General features: G+C 34.8%; 1 protein-coding gene across 3 annotated transcripts in view; it reads left to right on the top strand.

Moving 5' to 3' along the window:
- TAOK3 (TAO kinase 3) overlaps positions 1–22855 on the top strand; it is a 180886-nt gene that overhangs the window by 76715 nt on the left and 81316 nt on the right. For all 3 annotated transcript variants that reach the window (XM_025933299.2, XM_086681802.1, XM_086681801.1), the window contains exons 2-4: positions 7219–7321; positions 15808–16018; positions 22776–22847. In XM_025933299.2, the coding sequence (XP_025789084.1) occupies positions 15899–16018; positions 22776–22847 (192 nt within the window). In that variant the 5' untranslated portion in view covers positions 7219–7321; positions 15808–15898. The remainder of the gene's footprint in view (positions 1–7218; positions 7322–15807; positions 16019–22775; positions 22848–22855) is intronic.

Below are 22855 nucleotides of genomic sequence, written 5' to 3'. Positions count from 1 at the left end.
GCTCAGTCGGTTGAGCGTCCGACTTCGGCTCAGGTCATGATCTCACAGCTCGTGAGTTCGAGCCCCACATCGGGCTCTGTGCTGACAGCTCAGAGCCTGGAGCCTGCTTCTGCTTCTGTGTCTCCCTCTCTCTCTGCCCCTAACCTACTCGCATTCTGTCTCTTTTCTGTCAAAAATAAATAAACATTAAAAAAAAAATTTAGAATAGTTTGGGATTTGTGGAGACATATCAGCACCATTTTTGTACTGGTCTTGACTCCTGTTAAGTACCATTTTCCCCCAAATTGATGCATCCTTGATTTCAAGTTGCCACCCTTGTATCAAAGTATCAGAACAATAATTTCAATAAATTTAAGAAATCCAAAGGAGCTTCTCCTTTCCTCTCTCAATCTAAACATCTTTTTTTACAGAAGGAGAAAATAATATCTATTAAGAAACCAAAATAATTGATATAATTACTTTTTAGCACACATAAGCTCTTAAAGGGTGACTTGGAAGAGGCTTCTTTTTAATATTTAATATCATTTGACCCAAGAGTAGACTAAAATTTATCATTGTTATGATAATAAACTCCAGCCACTTCTGCATTATTTGCTAAGTAGAAATTAGATGACTTTAAAGTCCCTTTCCAGTTATGATATATGATCACAATGGCATAAAAAGCAACTAGCATCTAGTTTTATTTTCAAAGTAAAAGTATCATAAAAAAGGTTTCTTATTTCAGAAAGCAAGTAAATATTAGTGGCAGACAGTAGCAGCAACTAACCAAAACAGTTTTCTGTTTCTTTCTTTAAAAACAATTTTCTTCAAGTCTATAAAGATAGTTGTAGTATAAAAAAGGGAGAAAAACTGGTCTAGTCTTGACTTTGAAAACATCGCATCACCTAATTGTACTTCATTTTTCATTGCTGTAAAATGAAGATTTTACCTGCCTCTGTCTCCCTCTGGGAGCAAGCTAATGAATGAAATAATAGGATTTTACACAGGCTGGCTGGGGTGTCTGGGTGGCACCTTTGTAAACCACCTCAGTCAGTTAAGCGTCCAACTCTTGGTTTTGGCTCGGGTTATGGTATCATGGCTGGTGAGGTCGAGCCCCATGTTGGGCTCTGTGCTGACAGCATGAAGCCTGCTTGGGATTCTCTCTCCCTCTCTCTCTGCCACATACCCCCCCCTCCCACCCACTCATATGCTTGCACTCTCTCAAATAAATGAACTTTTTTTTTTTTTTTAAAGAATTTACACAGGCTAATTTATAGTGAGGCTTAAGTTTCAGAGCCCCTCGTATGCACCAGCCCCTTCTAAGGCCCTAATATCTATTTCTGTATGGGAATTTCGTAAAATGTTTTTTTCTTTTTCTTCTTTTCTTTTTTTTTTTTTTTTCAAAAGTAGGCTTCATGCCCAGTGTGGAGCCCAATGCGAGGCCTGAACTCACAACCCTGAGATCAAGACCTGAGCTGAGATCAAGAGTCTAATGCTTAACTGACTGAGCCATCCGTGCACCCCTGTTTTGTAAAATGTTTTCTTAAATAGATCCCTAAATTTGTTTACACTTCAGTCTATATAAGAACTAAATCCACCACTGCATACTCAAGTGTTACGAGGTCTTTTGGAGAAATAATAACACAGAAGTCCAATTTTATGTTTAATTACCCTCCACTATATAGCAAAATTGGAAAACTTTTTGTTGTTTTGAAGTCTGCCTTGGGCAGCTTGATTTAGAAGGAAGTTTTCTGGAATGGGGAATCAGAAGACCTGGGTTTTAATTCTGGGTCACACTACTGCATAGGTGTGATTTGACACTTGTCTGAGATTTAGTTAAAAAAAAAAAAAAAGTTGAAGGGTCTGATCTTTAAAATCTTTCCAATATGAAACATTCTGATTCTTACTCCCTAATGCTGAAATATTGTAGTTTTTTGTTGTTGTTGTTCAAACTTGTTGGTTTCAGGTTTATTGTTCATGTAGTGTGATTACAATGTTGAAAGTCAACTAAGACCTTCCGAGAATTATCTTTCTTGAAAGTTTCTGGGAAAAGGGAACTTCTGAAAAATAATTCTATTTCTACTCTCTATCAAGTGTTCTTACTTACATTAAGTAAGGGTGTCTGTAGAAAAATAATTTATTTGATTGCCATTGTTGAAAGATTTCCATTTCTTAAAGAGTGAAGAAAATCATTTCAGTTGCGCATCTCTGATGAAATCATCTACTCTCAGCAAGCTGGATGGTTCTGTTGGCCCAAGGGCCTAAGACCAGAAATACTGCATTCTTGGCACAGTTCTCAGTTCTCACTATAAATGCACTACCTGAGGTTGCAAGAGGTCAAGGAAGAGGGAGACAATAATTCCATGCCTAGCATTTCATCTTCAGTTAATTCTTAAAATGCCATCCTCTTGGAAGGAAAAATGTCCTTGTTCATGTTTGGAGGGAAGGATGAATTTAAAAATCATTTTTAGAGTAAAATTGGGATGGGAAAGGGAAAGAGATATCAGCAGATTTTTGCAGAGTACTTGCTCTGTAAAGATGTCACAGGGCCCAGCAATTCGACCCTTAGGTATATAATCAGGACAAATGAAAATGTATGTCCACACAAAAAATTGTACGCAAGTGATTATAACAGCATTATTCATAGTAGCCAAAATGTAGAAACAACCTGAAATGTCCATCCGCTTATAAGTGGATAAACAAAATGTGGTATATTTATATAATGGAGTTTTATTCAGCAATAAAATAAATTAAATACTGATTCATGCTACAACATGGATAAACCTTCAAAACAGCATGCCAAGTGAAAGAAGTCAGTTACAAAAGATGATTCAAAGGAAATGTCCAGAACAGGGAAATCTATAGAGACTGAAAGTAGACTAGTGCTTGCTCAGGAATGGAAGGGTGGGAGGGTAATAGCTAATGGATATGGGACTTCTTTATGTGGTGATGAAAGTATTCTAAAATTGACCATGGTGATGATTGCACATACCTGTGAATGTGCTAAAAAACAACAACATTGAATTTTACACTTTAAATGGTTGAATTGCATATCTTTATGTGAATTATATCTTTAAAAAAACCCACTTATTTAAAAGATGTCATGGGATACAATGATTAATCAAAACAGATTTAGACACGTATCCACCTCTGAAGAAGCACTTGCCATCCAGTTAGAGTATATGTATATATATATGTATATATATATATATATATATATACATATATATATATACATATATACACACTCTATATATATATATATACTTATTATGTGGATATTTAAATATTTATATGTATAAATATATAATATAAATATATATATTTATATATAATATGTATTTATATATTTTTATATAAAAATTATATATATATACATATATATATATATGTATATATATATATATATTTAAAACTGAAGCAAAGGGAGAAAATAGTAGGTCTTATACCAGGGGTGATGTTCAGCTGGGCTGTGAAAGTGGTTTTGGAGTTTGGATATTCTAGTTAGAGGGAATAGCATAAGCAAAGACAAAGGTGTGAAAATGTAACTGAATAGTAATTCATTTTTTCCTATTATGGAGTTGAAGAATTTTGGTTAGAAAAGTGGTTTGAGGGGCGCCTGGGTGGCGCAGTCGGTTAAGCGTCTGACTTCAGCCAGGTCACGATCTCGCGGTCTGTGAGTTCGAGCCCCGCGTCGGGCTCTGGGCTGATGGCTCGGAGCCTGGAGCCTGTTTCCGATTCTGTGTCTCCCTCTCTCTCTGCCCCTCGCCCGTTCATGCTCTGTCTCTCTCTGTCCCAAAAATAAATAAAAAACGTTGAAAAAAAAAAATTTAAAAAAAAAAAAAAAAAAAAGAAAAGTGGTTTGAGGCCAGCTTTGTTTTGTTTTGTTTTTGTTTTTGTTTTTGTTTTTGTTTTTTTATTAATATGGAATTTATTGTCAAATTGGTTTCCATACAACACCCAGTGCTCATCCCAACAGGTGCCCTCCTCAATGCCCATCACCCATCCTCCCCTCCCTCCCACCCCCCATCAATCCTCAGGTTATTCTCAGTTTTTAAGAGTCTCTTATGGTTTGGCTCCCTCCATCTCCACCTTTTTTTTTTTTTTTCCTTCCCCTCCCCCATGGTCTTCTGTTAAGTTTCTCAGTATCCACATAAGAGTGAAAACATATGGTATCTGTCTTTCTCTGTATGACTTATTTCACTTAGCATAACACTCTCCAGTTCCATCCACATTGCTACAAAATGAGGCCAGCTTTGAATCTTAGTTAGGTAAAGTTATTCTTTATACTGTAGGCCGTAGGGAGACATTGAAAGATTTTGAGCAGAGATATGATATTATCTGAACTTTGCTTCAGGAAGATGATTATGATAATAATGTTTTTAAGATGAATTCCAGAAAAGATAGAATAGAATCTCACCAAGAAGAGGCAGAGGAAAGAGATAACAGAAATGGAAAGTGAAGAACAGATTAAAAGAAATATTTGAAGCAGAATTATAAATTAGCTGAGACAGGGAATAGGGAAGGGTCAAAGTTAACCTGAAGTGTATGTGAGGGGAGAAACCAAAAACATACTTGAAAATATGGGCGTGGGGCTGGGAAAGGAGGTCGGCACAGTCTGATGCCATAGAGTTACTGGGACCCATTGAATGCACAGAAATTAGGATAGCAGCTTGCAGTCACACACAGGAGCTTCGGGCGAATACTTGGAGCAACATTCATTTAGAGATCAGAGAAAAGAAGAGAAACTATAGGAGGAATAATTTGGAAAAACAAGACAGTTTTATGGAATTCAAGAGATATTTATAAAGAAGGGAGCTTGTGAAATGGAAGAAAGCTGAGAAACATCCCTTAGGTGTAATGGACAAACTTGAGTATAGTTTTCAGGCTCAACAGCGTATGCAGTCTTCCAGTAGGGGGAAAAAAAACAAGAAAGTTTCATTTCTAGAAGTCATAGAGTTTATTATATTTATAGAGCTATGCAACTGAAGATAAAGAACACATTTTGAGAAAACTATGTAAGAATGAAGGAGTATTTAGAGGAAAAAAAAATACCATGTGTGTCGATTGCATGTCCAAATGCCAGTGAACAGTTCCTCCTGCATCTGAAATTAGGACATGAGGATGTTAGTAAATGCCTTATTTTAAATTACTTACTTAGAAATCTTGGGGCGCCTGGGTGGCGCAGTCGGTTAAGCGTCCGACTTCAGCCAGGTCACGATCTCGCGGTCCGTGAGTTCGAGCCCCGCGTCGGGCTCTGGGCTGATGGCTCGGAGCCTGGAGCCTGTTTCCAATTCTGTGTCTCCCTCTCTCTCTGCCCCTCCCCTGTTCATGCTCTGTCTCTCTCTGTCCCAAAAATAAATAAACATTGAAAACAAAAAAAATTAAAAAAAAAAAAAAAAGAAATCTTGCAACTGGTGGGGCGCCTGGGTGGCTCAGTCGGTTAAGCGTCTGACTTCAGCTCAGGTCATGTCTCACAGTCTGTGAGTTCGAGCCCGAGCCCCGCATCAGGCTCTGTGCTGACAGCTCGGAGCCTGGAACCTGCTTCGGATTCTGTGTCTCCTTCTCTCTCTGCCCCTCTCCCCCCCCCCCCCCACCCCCCCGCTCATGATCTGTCTCAAAAAAATAAAATATTTAAAAAATTAAAAAGAATGAAATCTTGCAACTGGTGTTCATTTAATATCTTAATGAATATTTTAGCTTATTGAAGCTATAGTCAGGCTATATCAGCAGGTAGGTATGCAGACATGGCAGTGTTTGATTGGTTTGATGGTTAGGTAAAATGTGATACAGAACTCAGGCAAGTTTTACCTACCACTTAACCTAAAACATTTCACAGCCATAGAATCAGAGGGAATAATAAAAATAATGAGAAAGTTTAGTTTGTAAATATAGACATGAGAGGAGATTGGGATATCCTGAACAGGAAAAATGTGAAAATGGAGGTCAATACCTTTTTTCCTATTTTTTTCCCCTCTATAAGGCCTTCATCTCCAAAGCCAGTCCGCTTACCTAAAAATTATTTCATTATACATGTTATATGTTTTAAATTGTTACATTCTTTGACCAAATAACTCTAGTTCTAGGAACCCATTCCAAAGAAAGCCCTAAAATATAGATGAATAATATGCTCAAAGATCTCAAAACACAGTAATATTTAATAGTTCAACAAAGAGTTGAATACAGTCTTGGCTTCCAATTGCGGAGAAAGAGTTGTGAATGAATAAGGAGATACACACTGAGCAGTCATTAAAGTGATCTTTCTGAACAGTGACAAAATGGCAAAATGTTTATAATGCAGAATTAGATAAAAGAGGTAGACTGTTGGGGGCGCCTGGGTGGCTCAGTTGGTTACGCATCCAACTTTGGCTCAAGTCATGATCTCATTCTCCGTGAGTTTGAGCCCCACATTGAGTTCTGTGCTGACAGCTCAGAGCCTGGACCCTACTTCGGATTCTGTGTCCCCCTCTCTCTCTCTGCCCCTCCCCTGCTTGTACTCTGTGTGTCTGTCTCTCAAAAATAAACATTAAAAATAAATAAATAAATAAATAAATAAATAAATAAATAAATAAATAAAAGATAGACTATGGAATTATATGTATAAGTGGTCTCAGCTATATATAATAAAATAAATATGAGCATGAAGAAATAAACATAAGCATGGAGAAAAGTATGCCAAATTGTTAATGGACTTTGTCCTGGGTAGGATTATGGGCTTTTCTTCATAATAGTATATTTTTCCCAGATTTTCTACATTGGGCATGTACTTTTTTAATAGAAAATAAAGAATAATCATTACCCCCCAAATGCAGAAGATCGGCTATAGGAGAGCCAAAGAACGGGAAGATAGATGAGTCAATGTAAATCATCATGGCTACTGAAAAAGCAATTTAGAATATAAGCCTTACTGACAATCAGTAGCATCACCACATGCTGTCAGATTAGTCCTGTCTACTGGTGGCCTCTATTGAGTTTCCCTGGACTCAAACTAATGGAAGTCTCAATATAGATTCTGAAATCTAAGGACACTTTTATTTCCCTGGGATTGCTTGTGAAAGTGTAGCCTAAGCCTTTGATATGAAAAATCTTACTTTTGCATTTATAATCACAAACAGATGAAGATAAAAGTTTTAACTTCATAATATTACATTTGCAAATACTTAAAACTACCATATGATCAATTGTTGCCTCTTTAATTTTGCTTCTACAATTATGTGTTTTATTCTTCTTTTTCCATAGGTGCATCATAAATGCAAAAGACTGAAGTTTTAAAAGAGGACAAAGGGTTTGCTGCTAAGATGAATCTGAGCAATACGGTATATTTTGTGCCATTCACAAAAAGGTATTATCCATAGATCCATGATACAGCTTTCTTCTATAAAACGGGAAGAGACTATGTCTTCTGGTTTTTCTATAGTTAATATTTATTGTATTTTTAACAAAAATGGGAAAGTAAAAATATTGAATTGGAATAATTTTTTTTTACTTTCAAATTCTTTTTTTTACAGATTTTCATCATTCTCAGTTATAGCTTACAATTTGGAGAAATATTTGTTTAAAAGAAGTATGCTTACCTAAATTTTTTTGGTTCCCATTATCAAATTATCTTCTGGAAATATATACTGCCTTTTTTGTTGTAGAGTTTTATGATTAGACTTTGAAGTAACATAAGATTTTTCATATCACTTTTACTCTAATTACAGAAGTAATAGGCTTTGCAGAAAATTTAGAAAATGCAGATAAGCAGAAAGAAGAAAATTTAAAATTACCTGAAATCCCTACACCCACTTCAGACAAAACAAGCTTGTACGGAAATCGAAACTTGGAAATCCCTCTACCTGCTTACATCCTGCCTCTTTTGCTAAAACAAAACAAAAAGGACATTGCCTTATATAAATTCCTAGAAGGATATTACTTGGTCCAAGAATGTACCCATTCTGTTCTTCTGGCAATGTGTAAAAATGACTGTTTCCTTATACCCTCACCCAAAACTGTATCTTTTCTCTATTACTTTGTCAGTTTAGTAGATGAAATTAGTTGTCTGATTATTTTAGTTTTTGCTTCTTTGATTACCAGTGAAACTATATGTATTTCATATCGTTAGTAGCCACTGCTAATTATTTTTTAAATTTCCTATCTGTGTCCTTTGACTATGTGGGTGGATGTACATATATGTTTGTGCTTACTTATATATATGTTTTCTTTGAAGTATAATTAACATACAGTGTTATATTAGTTTCAGGTATGTACAATATAATGATTCAATACATTACTAAGTATGCATCAAGATAAGTGTGCTCTTAATCCCGTGTTTATCTATTTAACCCCTCCACTCACCCATCTCCCCTGTAGCAACAACCACCAGTTTGTTCTTTGTATTTAAGAATGTTTTGTTTGTTTGTCTCTTTTTTCCTTTGTTCATTTGTTTCTTAAATTCCACATATGAGTGAAATTGTATGGTATTTGTCTTTCTCTGACTTATTTCATTTTGCATTATACCCACTAGGTCCATCCATGTTATTGCGAATGGCAAGATCTCATTCTTACTTTTATAGCTGAGTAACATTCCTGTGTGTGTGTGTGTGTGTGTGTGTGTGTGTGTGTGTATACACACATCACATCTTTATCCATTCATCTATGGACACTTCAGTTGCTTCCGTATCTTGACTATTGTAGGTAATGGTTCAATAAACATAGGCGTGCATATATTTTATTGAATTAGTTTTTTATTTTCAGTGGGTAAATACCCAGTAATGACATTACTGGAACATATAGTTATTCTATTTCAGTTTCTTGAGGAATCTCTATACTGTTTTCCACAGTGACTACCCCAATTTGCATTCCCACCAACAGTGCATGAGTGTTTCTTTTTACCCACATCCTCACCAATACTTGTTATTTCTTGTGTTTTGATTTTAGCCATTCTGACAGGTATAAGGTGATATTTCATTGTGGTTTTGATTTGCATTTCCCTGGTGATGAGAGATATTGAGCATCTTTTCATGCATCTGTTGGCCATATGGATATCTTCTTTGGAAAAATGTCTTTTCATGTTCTCTGCTCATTTTTTACTTGGGCTATTTGAGTTTTATGGGTGTTGAGTCCTATAAGTTCTTTATATATTTTGGATATTAACTCCTTATCAGATATATCATTCACAAATATCTTTACCCATTCAATAGACTGCCTTGTCATTTTGTTGATGGTTTCCTTCTCTGTGCAAAAGCTTTTTATTTTGGTGTAATCCTAATAGTTTAATTTTGCTTTTTTTTTTTTTTTCTCTTGCCTGAGAAGACCTATCTAGAAAAATGTTTTTATGGCCAATGTCAAAGGAAGTATTGCCTGTATGTTTTCTTCTAGGAGTTTAATGGTTTGGGGCCTCACATTTAGGTCTTTAATCCATTTTTATTTTATTTCTGTGTATGGTGTAAGAAAGTGGTATAGTTTCATTCTTTTGCATGTAGCTGTCCAGTTTTCCCAGCACCATTTGTTGAAGAGACTGTCTTTTTCCCATTGTATAATGTTGCCTCCTTTGTAGTAGATTAATTGGCTATGTAAGCGTGGGTTTATTCCTGGGTGCTTTCTCCTGTTTTATTGATCTTGTCTTTTTTTTGTGTCAGTACAATTCTGTTTTGATTACTACAGCTTTGCAGTGTATCTTGAAATCTGAGATTGTTATAACTCCAGCTTTGTTCTTCTTTCTCAAGATTGCTTTGGCTATTCGGGGTCTTTTTTGGTCCCATACAAATTTTAGTATTATTTGTTCTAGTTCTGTGAAAAATGTTGTTGGTATTTTGATAGGGATTGCATTAAATGTATAGATTTCTTTGAGTAGTGTGGATATTTTAATAATATGGTTCTTCCATTTCATTAATATGGAATCTCTTTCCATTTGTTTGCATCATCTTCAATATCTTTCATCAATTTATATAGTCACCTGTCTGATATTAAGAATAACTTTTAACCAGCATATATTTTGCAAGAATTATTTCTACTTTATTTGCCTTTCAGTTTTGTTTATTGAATCATTCTGAAACAACCTTACTGATGTATAAGTGACATACAATAATCTGAACATATTTAATGAATATAATATCTTTTACCAAAATATGTATCTGTGAAGATAGTAAATCTATCCACCATTCCCAAAAGCTTCTTAATACCCCTTTTTAATCCCTCCATCCTACATCTTCTCATTCAACCCTATCCCCAAGAAACCACTGATGTGCTTTCTGTTACTTTAGTTTGCATTTTCCAGAATTTTATAGACATGAAATCATAAAGTATGTACTCCTTTTTGGCGGGGGGAGGGGGGGGCGTCTGTCTTCTTTTCACTCAATGTAATTATTTTGAGATTCATTCACATTGTAGCATGTGCCAGGAGTTCATTTTCTCACTGTGATGCATTCTATTATCTGCATGTACCACAAATTGTTTATCTGTTCCTTTGTTGATGGGCATTTGGGGGCTATTAAAAATAAAGCTGCCATGAACATTTGTGTACCTGGCTTTGTATGGTCATATGCTTTCATTTTTCTTGGGTAAATACCAAGGAGTGGAATGGCTACATCATATGGTAGCTATAGGTTTAGCTTTTTAAGAAGCTGCCAAACTTTTCCAAACTCTATCATTTTTACATTCTCTCAAGCAGTATGTGAAAAAGGTATTTGACACCCTTGCCAACACCTGGTATGCCCATTCTTTTTCATGTTAGCCATTCTAATAGGCATGTAGTAGAACCTCAGGTTTTAATTTGTATCTCCCTAATGAATAGTGATATTAAGCATCTTTTGTTTTGTTTAGTTGCCATCCATATATCTTCCTTGGTGAAGTGTCTATTTTAATCTTTTTCCCATGAAAAAAAAATTTAAGTTTTTTTATTTATTGTGAGAGAGACAGAGACAGCACAAGTGGGAGAGGGGCAGAGAGAGAGGGTGAGAGAAAGAGAATCCTACACAGGCTCCACACTGCCAGTGCAGAGCCTAACACGGGGCTCAAACCCACGAAGCTGTGAGATCGCGACCTCAGCAGAAACCAAGAGTCAGACACTTAACTGACTGAGCCACCCAGGCACCTCTAATCTTTTTCCCATTTAAAAAATTGGGTTGTTTACTTTCTTTTTATTGAGTTTTGAGGGTTCTTCATAGTTTCTGGATACAATTCCATTATGAGACATATTTTGCAAAAATTTCTTCCAATCTGTGGCTTGGCTTTTCATTCTCTGAACAGAGGTCTTTCAAAAAAGTATGTTTTTAATCTTGATGAAGCCTAATTTATCAATTACTTCTTTTATGGATTATGCTTTTTTTATATGTCTAAGAAATCTTTGCCTGACCCAACATCAGAAAGATTTTTCTTATGTTTTCTTCAAGGATATTTTTAACTGTATGTTTTACATTTAGTTTTATAATCCGTTTGGAGTTAATTTTTGTGATGGGTAAGCATGGATCAAAAAAGATCCCTTTCTTTGTATATGTTTATACAGTTTTTCCAGCACCATTCATCAAAGACTTTCTTCACTGAGTTACCTTCACACCTTTGTCCAAAATCATTTGTTCACAAATGTGAGGGTCTCTTCCGGACTTTGTTTTGTTGCACTGATTTGTTTGTCTATATATAACAGTATCACCCTGCCTTGATAACCGTAGCCTTATGATAAATCTTGCAATTAGATTATGTCAGCCCTCCAAATTTGTCGTCCTTTTTCAAAGTTGTTTTGCTTATTTTATGTCCTTTAGCATTTTCATATGCATTTTAGAATCAACCTCTCAATTTCTTTTTCTAAAGAACAATTAATATTGATTCTTCTGACCTATAATCACAGTTATTTCTCTTTTCAGTCTTTAATTTCTATCACCTTTATTTTGTAATTTTCAATGTATAGATCTTGCACATTCTTTGTCAGATTTATCCCTATGGATTCATATTTTTGATGCTATTGTGATGTTTTAAAGATTTGATTTCCATTCATATATAAAAGTAAAACTGAGTTTTAAACATTGATCTTGTATTCTGCCACTTTGATAAAATCACTTATTAATTCTAGTAGCTTTTTGTAGATTGCATTGAATTTTCTACATAGGTGACCACGTTATTTGTCAGTAAAAGTCTAACGTCTTCCTTTCCAATCTTGATGCTTTTTAAATTTCTTTTTTCTTGCCTTATTACACTTATATACCATCCAGCACAATATTGCAGACAAGTCTTGAGAGCAGACTTCCTTGCCTCATTCCTGATCTTAGGAGGAAATCATTTGGTCTTTGATATTACCTATAAATATTTCATAGATTTCTTTTATCAGGCTGGGGATATTACCTTTTATTCCAGGTTGGCTCAGAGTTTTTATCAGGTTTGAATATTGGATTTTGTCAAATGATTTTTCTGCATCTATAGAGATGATCATTTTGCATTTTTTTCAGATTGTTGATTTGGTGAATTACATTGATTTTTGAGTGTTAAACCAACTTTGCATTTCTGGGATGAATCCCACCTACTCGTGATATATTATCCATTTTATATGTTATTGAATTTTATTTGCTGTAATTTTGTTACAAGTTTTTGCATCTATATCTGTCAAGAATTTGGGGGCACCTGGGTGGCTCAGTTGGTTGGGCATCCAGTTTCAGCTCAGGTCATGATCTCACAGTTCTGTTTGTGAGTTTGAACCCCCCCGTTGGGCTCTGTGCTGACAGCTCAGAGCCTGGAGCCTGCTTTGGATTCTGTCTCCCTCTCTCTCTCTGCCCCTACCCCGCTTGTGTACTTTCTCTCTCTGTCTCTCTCAAAAATAAATAAACATTTTTTAAAAATTATATATATGAAGAATTTTGATCTGTTTTCTTTATTGTAATGTTAGTTGTTTCTGGTGACAAATAATAAATCCAGTCCCCATTACTCCATCTTGGCTGGAAGCAGAAGTTCATTCATTATATTTTTTAAGTTCTAGAAGTTATTAATCGTATGTAGTCAGACTTACTGATTTTAGTTAACAACTTTTGCCTCTGATATCTTGCTTATTAATTAAATAGTCACCTGCAATTTATTTTAGAAGTTTTTATGGTCTCATTTTTTTATATTTAAATATTCATTTCTTTTGAGAATTAATTTAATCTATAGTATGACATAGTGATCTATGTGTTTCCTCCAAATGATTATCCATAGTACTTAGCTTTACTCACACTGATGCCAAAATATTCAAAAGTTTAGAATATATTTTGACGATTGAAAAGATTTTACTTCTCATAAGTTTAGTTCGTAGATCTTTTTGTTTTTCTTAAAAACAATCTCATAACTTCTTTTTTTTGCAGTCTTCAAAAGGGATATCTTTGACATGATGCATTGTTTCTCTTTTCTCAAACATAAGCAGTGGTGGCAGTAGCACTTTTTGAATATTAGTTGTGTATTAGTCACTTGATTGACAACTAGACTTAAGTCACTTTTTCAGTAGTATTTATATATTGACTTTATGCTTGATTATCAGCATTCATGGATTGACAGGATGACCTTCCACGATTACAGGCATAGTGCTGCAGGGGAATCCCTTTTTCCTGTTTAAAACCTTCAATGGCCCCCCAGTATACTTAGGATGAAGTACAAATTTCTTAATATTGTTTAAAAGGTTTACTGTGATTTTCCTTGGCTTAACGCCAGCTTCATAATTTCTCCTTCCAACTCTACCATACGTCCATATTGAAAGAACTACTTTTATTTTTCCTTTAAAAAGCATGCTTTTTCATATCCAAGAAAAAAGAGACTGGGTCACCCAATTATATGCTTCTAATTAATTGTTTTTTTTTCCTTTTTTATCATAGCAATCATTTATAACCATTTTGTTATTTGTATCATTATAGTGTAATATTTATTCCCCCACTGGACTCTAAGCCCTTTAAGGACAGGGACAACATCCCATTTGATGTGGGACCAACACCCAGTATGTGCCTGGCATACTAGGCACTTGACAAATATGTGTTGAGTCAGGGAAAGGGTTGACTGGATAGATGGATACTTAGGGTGATGGCCTACATATTCTAATGCTCTAACTAGACTAACCATATGAAGTAATATACAGTGTCACCTAAGGCTGTCATATCACAAGAGAAAAATTCTTCTTAGCACTAACTAGTTGTACTTCTTTGTTAATGACCCTCTCTTTTCTCTTCTCCTTGAACGAAGCCTATTGGCTCACGTTTTTAAAAGTACAATTTTATTGGCCAATAACTAAATTTCTAGCATAGTAATCTAATGTGTCAAGGAAGAAACAGAAACTGTCCCGTGTGTTGGAATGATTGATTCTCTTGGGAGGTGGTATTTATAATAAAAAATATAGGTGAAAGTTAATATTTCAATATTTTTCAAAAAATACAAAGGATGTATGCCAACTAAGTGTAACTATTAACAACCAACATGTAAGAATGTCAAAATAATGTGCTTTTATTAATAGAAACTTTGAACTCAGAATGTTTTGTATAGCAGTCAAATAACCTGCCTCTTTAAGTGAACATTTAGCATAGTCTCCAAATTATGGCAATTTGTCACTTAATTACCTGATCTGTATGTACATATTGTATATTAAGAGCATGGGCTTTACAGTTTGATCTGGGTTTGAGCCCCAGTCTGACAAATACTACCTGCCTGATAATGGGGGAGTAGTTTTGCCTTTCAGTCTTCCTTAGTTTGTTGTATAAAATCAAAATAATAAAGTCCTGCATTATGAAGCTGTTGTAGAGATTAAAGAAAATAACATATACATGTATGGAATTTAGTGTTGCCTGACACATAATAGTGCTTAATGAATGTTAGCTGTTATTATTTCAATGTTAATTAGACCAAAATGCTTTTAAAAATAGATTTATTGAGGTGCAATTTTAATACCATGCAATTCACTCATTTAAAGTGTACAATTCAAAAAAAATAATATAACAATTCAGTGGTTTTTAGTATATTAACCATTGTGCAGCCATCACTGCAGTTTTCTTTTTTTCACAGTTTTAGAACATGTTCATCACTCTAAAAAGAGAGCCCATCCCTTTTAGCTATCACCCCCAAACTCTCCTTCCCCCAGCCCCAGGCAACCAATAATCTACTTTCTGTCTCTATAGATTTAGTTCTTCTGGGTGTATTATATAAATGTAATTGTGCAACATGTCATCTTTTGTGACTGGCTTCATTAACTTAACATTGTGCTTACAAGTTTCATTCATGTTGTAACAAAAATCGGTAGTTCATTTCTTTCTATGCCTGAATAATATTCCACTGTATAGATGTACCACATTTTGTTTAATCATTCACCAAATGGACATTTGGGTTGTTTTCACCTCTGGCTACTGTGAATCATACTGCTACCAATATCCATGCACACGTTTTTGTGTGGACATATGTGTTTATGTTTTGGGCTTATACCAAGGAGTAGAATTTCTGGATCAAATGGTAACTTGATGTTTAAGTTTTTGGTGAACTGCCAGTCTGTTTCCCAATGGTTTCACCATTTTGCATTCCCACCAGCAGTGTTGGAGGCTCTAATTTCTCCACATCCGTGCCAATAGTTATTTAAGTTTTTGATAGTAGTCATCATAGTGGGTATAAAATGGTATATTACTGTGGTTTTAATTTTTATTTATCTAATGAATAATTGGAATATCTTTTCATGTGTTAATGGTCACTTGTGTATCTTTGGAGAAATGTCTATTCAAATCCTTTACCTGTTTCTCTTTTGAGTTATTTGTCTTTTTATTATGAAGTTGTAAGACCAAGATGCTTTCTAATATTAATTTGTATTGCAGCCAACCAAGATGTTTTAGAAATAAGTTAATATCAAATCTTCTTTTTCTACAGGTACTAAAAACTTACCACCCAAAAATTTTATAAATGAGAGATAAGGCTGAGTGGGATATCGAAAGCAAAACGTTTGCAAATACCGGTCACCATGCCTAAAGGGGTGCCAAAGGACCCAGAGATTGCTGATCTCTTCTACAAAGATGATCCTGAAGAACTTTTTATTGATTTGCATGAAATTGGACATGGAAGTTTTGGAGCAGTTTATTTTGTAAGTAATTTTAGAATGGTTTAGAGAGATTAAATTAGGGAAGTTTGAGTTCTACACATTCTATTACTTGTAAAATATACTTAGTTTTAATGTTTATTCTACAAATTAAATGTCTACAGTGGAGGCAAACAGTCATTGCTGAAAATCCAGTCCTAGAATTCTAGGCATTATTAAAGTCAGTGGTATCTATATCAACTGATTCTGCTATCAGGGTACTCCAAAAAATGTTCTAAGCTTGAATTTGAGCCCTATGCATTTTCTCTATATGCCAAGCTCTTTTTTGCCTCAGGGCCTTCCTATATGCTATTCCTCCACCTAGAAAACTCAGCACATTACATCCCCATCCCTGCCTAACTCTTGCTTATCCTACAGATTTCAGATTAAGTCAGCTTACATCCACAAGATTGCCTTTCCCGTTCAACTTTCCAGCACTAAATTAAGACCTTTATGACCTCATAGCACCCTGTGCTTACACATTGTTGTGTTTATCATGGTTATAATTAAATAATTATGTGTGAGAATTTTTGAGTCATGTATGTCTCTACCCCAACATAAGCACCATGAGGACAGGGGTTCTGTCTCTCTTATTCATTGCTATATGCCCAGTATCCTGTATAATGTCTGATAGTAATAGGAACTCAATAAATGATGGACACATGGGCAGATGGATGGATGAACATTATGGCCACACCGACAGATGGCCTAACAAAGAGTTTCAGTAACGTTTCATGTCAAGTCAGTGTTTTAGGTTAAAGGGTACAAGGCTTAGCCCCCTAAAGTCAGTTTGAATTCCCAGAATGTGATTATGTTCTGATGAGAAGAATGAGAAGTGACTGAAATGTTACCTTAGCTCATCACCTGAAATTCATTACAGAAAATTTAGTTGGTCATTTACTTATTTAACCTTAGAAATTTGCCTCCTCAAAGTCACAAAAACTTCCTTGAGAGCAAAGTAATCCATAAAAGCAAAGTAATATTTAAGTACTACTTACTGCTTGTTTCTCCTCTCAACCTGTTATCTAATCTGTTTTGTTTTGTTTTGTTTTAACTCTTTGACTTTTAGGTGATCCTTTATGTTTTGACATCTAGGTAGGGCTTATCTTCAGTTGTCCTTCCAAATGAGATTTTATTAATTGCATGTTTAGCTCCTCTTTTTGCTTCTGGCCAAATCTTCAGCCTGGGTTTTCCCTGAACTCTTTCGCATCCCTTCATGTCTGCGCTCAGCACTACTACATTTCTCCTTGACCCCCCTCTAATACTTGGCTTCCACTCAAGTACATTTTATCTTTGAGTGACCGTCCATGGCTGAAGAGGGTGCTAATTTTCTAGTCAACACTTCTCTGTTAGTCTTCAGGCTAAGAATAGTATTTAAGGCCCAGTCAAAGTCCTGTCTTCCTCAGTCACAGGGATGCTTTTATTTTAAGTCTATTTATTTATTTGTTTATTTATTTACTTAAAGTAATCTCTACTCTTAATGTGGGGCTCGAACTCATGACCTCAACATCAGGAGTCACATGCTCTACCAACTGAGCCAGCCAGGCACCCCAGGGATGCTTTTTTTTTTTTTTTTAAAGGACTTTTAAATTACAAATATACATACAGAAGTGTGCATAAATACATACCCATATATCTTAATATACAATTTAAAGAGTAATTAAAAGGTAAATCCTTTTATAAACACCAGTCAGTCTTGGTGTTTTATAAACACTAAGAAATAGAATATTTCCATCACTCTGGAGGCCCCACTCATATTAGGAGAGTCCACTATTTTGAATTTTATGGTGATTATTTTCTAGTTTATCTTTTTTTTTTTTTTTTTTTTTTTTTAAAGCAGGCTTCACACCCAGCGTAGAGCCCAGTGCGGGGCTTGAACTCATGATCCTGAGATCAAGACCTGAGCTGATACCAGGAGTTGGACGCTTAACCAACTGAGCCACCCAGGCACCCCTCTAGTTTTTCTTTATATGTAACCCACAATATAATTTGGTTTTGCCTGGTTTTGAACTGTTTAAAAGTGGAAACCTTCTGTATATGTTTGTTGGTGGCCTATTTATTCTGCTCCAAGACACTTTCCTCAGCCACCTTTTCTTACTTTCCTTACTTTCCTTCTATTTATAACTCCTTCATCCTCTCAGAGTCTCTCTTGGCCAGAGTCAGAAGGTAGTTCCAATCTCTATTTGACTCCTATTTTAAAAAGCAGCTAAACCCCTCTCAAAGTTCTCCTTTAGAATGACTACAATAAGCCAAGCATGTTTTGAAACTTACTAGCAAAGCTTTGGACTAGGGACCTACTTTATAATAGGCCACAGAAGACCTACTCATTCATTTTCTGTTTGAGCTAAGGCCTGTCTCTTTAGCCAGAGTATATGCCTTTTGAAAATGAGGACTGTTCCTATTTCTTTACAACTCTAAAGGCTAGCCAATGCCCGTTTACAGTAGGCACTAAATATATGTTATTTGTTGATATGATAGATGGGAGAACTAATAAAGATATTTGGGTGGTTTTGAAAATGTAATCATTAACTATATTGTATATTGTATTGCCTGTATACAAAAGTGAGTAGTACAGGCCCATATATACCCGTAAGGCACTAAAAAACAGATTAAAGAAGAATTAACTTACACTTTACTGTAAAATTTAGAAAAACTTTAATTTTTTGTCTATAATGGTCATGTGGTAACACCTTAAAAAAACAGATTTCTCACTGGCCACAATAATATTTATGTGTAGTTCCTCCCTCACTGTTAATAGATTCTTCCTCTTGTCACTCATACCGTGATGACCAAGAAGACCATCATCTCTTCTTTGGGCAATTGCAGTAGCATCCCAGCCCATCTCTGTGCATCCATTCTGGTCTCTGTTTAGGCTGCTGTCCACACTGTAGTGAGCTTAGGGGAAAAAGAAGTGAGTCTGATCACATCATCTTTTTCTGTAAAGCCTCCAGGGGCTCTCTGTTCTTAGACTGAGATCAAAACCCTTACTGTAGCCAGCCTTCAAGGTCTTCCATGATGTGGTCCCTGTCTGTACTTGAGACATATTCCCACTCATTCTCATTGCCCTCGCTGTAATATAATAGCTTTCTTTTGACCATTGTCATAGGATCTTCACATAGAGTGTTCTCTCCAAAATGTTTCCCCTTCCCCTTCCCCTTCTCCTTCTTAGCTCCTGTTCCTCTTTTAGCTCTCAGCTGAAACCTCATTTCCTCAGGGAAGCCTTGCCTGACCTGCCAGAGTCACATCTTCCCATTTTTGTTTCTCAGAGTAACACATACCCTTCTTTCTAGCAACCGTCACAGTTGCAATTTCACATTTGTTTGTTATGATATTTTCATTACTCTCTATGCTACTATACAAGAGATAGGTACTGGGCATATTTACTCACTTCTTAGCCCCATACCTGACAATTTTTGAATGCCTATTAAGTATTTGTTGAATGAACAAATGAATCATAAAGAACTCAGAGAAGTTGGTACTGCTAATTAGTACTTTTCATGAATCCTAGCCATGCTAGCAAGCCATTAAGATCAGATTCCAGCAACCAACATTTTTATACCTAAACACTATAATTGTGTTAGACTTTTTGTAGTTTACAGCTTTTACACAGAATGTTGCCAAGAAATATGTTTAAAGTGAATTGTAAGCTGGCACAGCTCTCATAGAATCAATCAACTGAGAATATTTTCAGAAAAAAAATGGAAGCTATTAACTTGGTAAAATATCTGTGTGTTTGGATTTACATAAGTAATGCAGAAATTAACAGTATTAACACATCAGACAGTAAGAAATTCTATATTAAAGGAAAATAGAAACAGGCTGGGCATGATTATTTTTGTATTCACTTAAACACAACTACGAAGCTTCTACGTTTCCACTGTTGCCTTGTTGAACTTAACATATCTTCTATAATCCACCTAAAGCTGATGATTAAGTTCTGTTCTTCTGGGTATACTTATTACCTTTCAGTTTTAGTTGAGACTTAATAACTAAGGCAAAAAGAAAAACATTTTTAATGTTTATGTTTCTCTATAAATTAGCAACAAGTGGACAGTAATCTAATTGTAGCTGGAAATGGCTAAGAAAATATCAGAAACAGTACTCTAAATATTTTTTGAATCAATGATCTTGCTTAAACTTCCTGAGATCATTAAGACGATTGGAAGTGTTAAATATGAATAATAAGTTTTAAGAATAACACTTGCAATGAATTTTTTAAAAAGGGGACACCTGGATGGCTCAGTTAAACATCCAATTCTTAATTTCAGCTCAGGTCATGATCTCACAGTTCATGGGATGGAGCCCTGAATCGGGCTCTGCACTCACAGCACAGAGCCTGCTTGGGATTCATCCTCTCCCTCTCTCTCAAAATTAAATAAATAAACAGACAGTAAAAATTTTTTTTAGAAAGAATAACACTTGAGATGTGTAGAAGTGGTAGTCATTCATAATATTATATGAAGTACTGGAAAGCTGAGACCCCACTGATAGTTTCCTTTCTGTGTACTAAAACATTGATTTTTCCTTGAAGTTTCATTTGTGAATTTTAACCAATATAAAATTGCATTAAAAACTTCACATCTAAACAGACTCTTAACAATAGAGAACAAACGGATGGTTTCCAGAGGGGAAGGGAGTCAGATGGTGGGGGAAATAGGTGATGGGGATTAAGGAGTGCACTTGTTTTGATGAGCACCAGGTGATGTATGGAATTGTTGAATCATTAATTTGTACATCTGAAAGTAATATTACACTGTATGTTTAACTGGAGTTTAAATAAAAACTTGAAAAATAAATTTCACATCTAAGAAAAATCAACATGGAAATGTTTTTCAATTTTCAAGTCTGTGCTCCAGTAGACAGATTGTGTAAGCAAGTATACTTACAAAGTTCTAAGTAATGATTACTTTGTAAATGTAAAGAAATGTATTTTTATTCTAGAAAGATTCTTTTTTCAAAAGTCTCTGGTTCCAAATAAGCATTGATTATAAATAAGCTTAATAAGCAATTAGATAATACCATCTGATTCCATATTTGTCCTTCTTTTTTTCTTTTTATAAAGGTTAAATATTTGGTTTAAAAAAAAAAAAAAAACCCTGCAAGTTAAAATTACTCATTGCTTAAGCATTTCTTAAGCCTTTCCCAGGCTGCTTAAGCTGCACAGTAGATAGATTCATCCCCAAAATATCCGCTTTTCAGATACAATCACTCTAACCTTTATTGAAATACTGAATTCGCATCAACTTTTCTTTGTTGCTGTCATATAAGCACTGTCTTAGTGTTAAATTTTAAAAGCCAGCAAAATGTGAGAGATTTTGTTTTCAACAAAAGTCCATCTGTACCTTATAAATGAACAAAATATCTTAAAAAAATGCCTTTGTAGAGGCCTGCTGATTTGAAAACTCTAACTAGTAGACACCTTGTTTTTATAATAGGTACTTTTACCTTTAGAGCTTATAAAAAAAAATTTTTTTTTTCAGTAAGTGTTCATTTTGTCAGCAGTTTGTCATTCAGTAAGACTCTGGGGTTGAATTCTTTTTACATAAATAAGTTATTGTTTATTTTTTAATTAAAAATTTTTTTAATTAGAAATTCAGTTTTATTTGAGGAGCTTCTTTAAGTGTATTTAAGAAACTGATTATGCATTTTTCTCTAAAATTGATGACCTGATTTTATCAGGGAGTGAATTTCTAATCTCTTACCTCAGAAACACCACTATAGCCTTATTGGTTTACAATAATAATATCATAGCACCAAAATAGCTCACTTATATCAGGAGTGTGTCACTGATATAGAGCCCTGTTATTAAAAGAAAGCCAAAATTAGATAATCTTTGAATGTCTGACATTTATTTTTCTGAAAATTTTAAGGAAATTATTTTAAATCTCTTAAGTAGGAGGAAGACTGTTACTTGACCTGTTATTTTCATGTGTGCTTTCAGTGAACTATTGTATTTTGGGTGTAGAAAAGATAAAGAGAGATATCATGAGCCAAGGCAATCTTTGTAGATGAATACACACACACATATGTATGTATATACGTAATACGTTCTCATTATAAAATATAAGTGCCTTTGGAAGTGACAGTCCCTTTTAAGATTTATCTTCTGCATTGTTCAATGTAGTAGACTATTTAGATTTAAATTAATTAAAATTTAAACTTCATTTCCTCAGTCACTCTAGCCACATTTCACATGCTATCCTATACAATGTAGATATAAAACATTTCCATCATGACAGAAAGTTCTATCAGCACTCCTCCAGGGATTATCACTGATATATATTCTGGTATAAATTCTTTCACATTTTTTCTTCACATACATCACATTATTACTCTTTGGCAAAAGTAAGATAGTATACAGCTTGTTTTTTGTCATTGTATTTTTTACATCTTTCCATTTTACTCTATATTCATATAGATTACCTCATTCTTTTAATGTTTACCTTATTATATGATCCTACCACATTTATTTAATTGATTGTCCATTGATGGACGTTTCACATGGTGAAGCCAGTGTGGACGTTTTGGAAATTTGCCTTGTTTTTGTTTGATTGGATATATTTTGTTAAACCCTAATCCTTTTTTATGTTATAGTATTTGCATGTATATAGATAAGGATGAAGAAAAGTTGTACCTTACGGTGGGGTGGAAATGTCTCTCTAGCCTAAAAGTTACAGCGTCTTTAAATTGTGATAATTAAGTTAATCAACTGAAACATCATTCATTCTTTTTATTTTTTTTTTCTTCTACTCTCTCAACACAGGCCACAAATGCTTACACCAATGAGGTGGTGGCAGTTAAGAAAATGTCCTATAGTGGGAAGCAGGCAAATGAGGTATGTTA

This window comes from Puma concolor, chromosome D3, assembly GCF_028749965.1.
Source record: "Puma concolor isolate L17-30 chromosome D3, mPumCon1.1.hap2, whole genome shotgun sequence".
NCBI lineage: Eukaryota > Metazoa > Chordata > Mammalia > Carnivora > Felidae > Puma > Puma concolor.
This window is presented reverse-complemented; position numbering and strand designations above follow the sequence as displayed.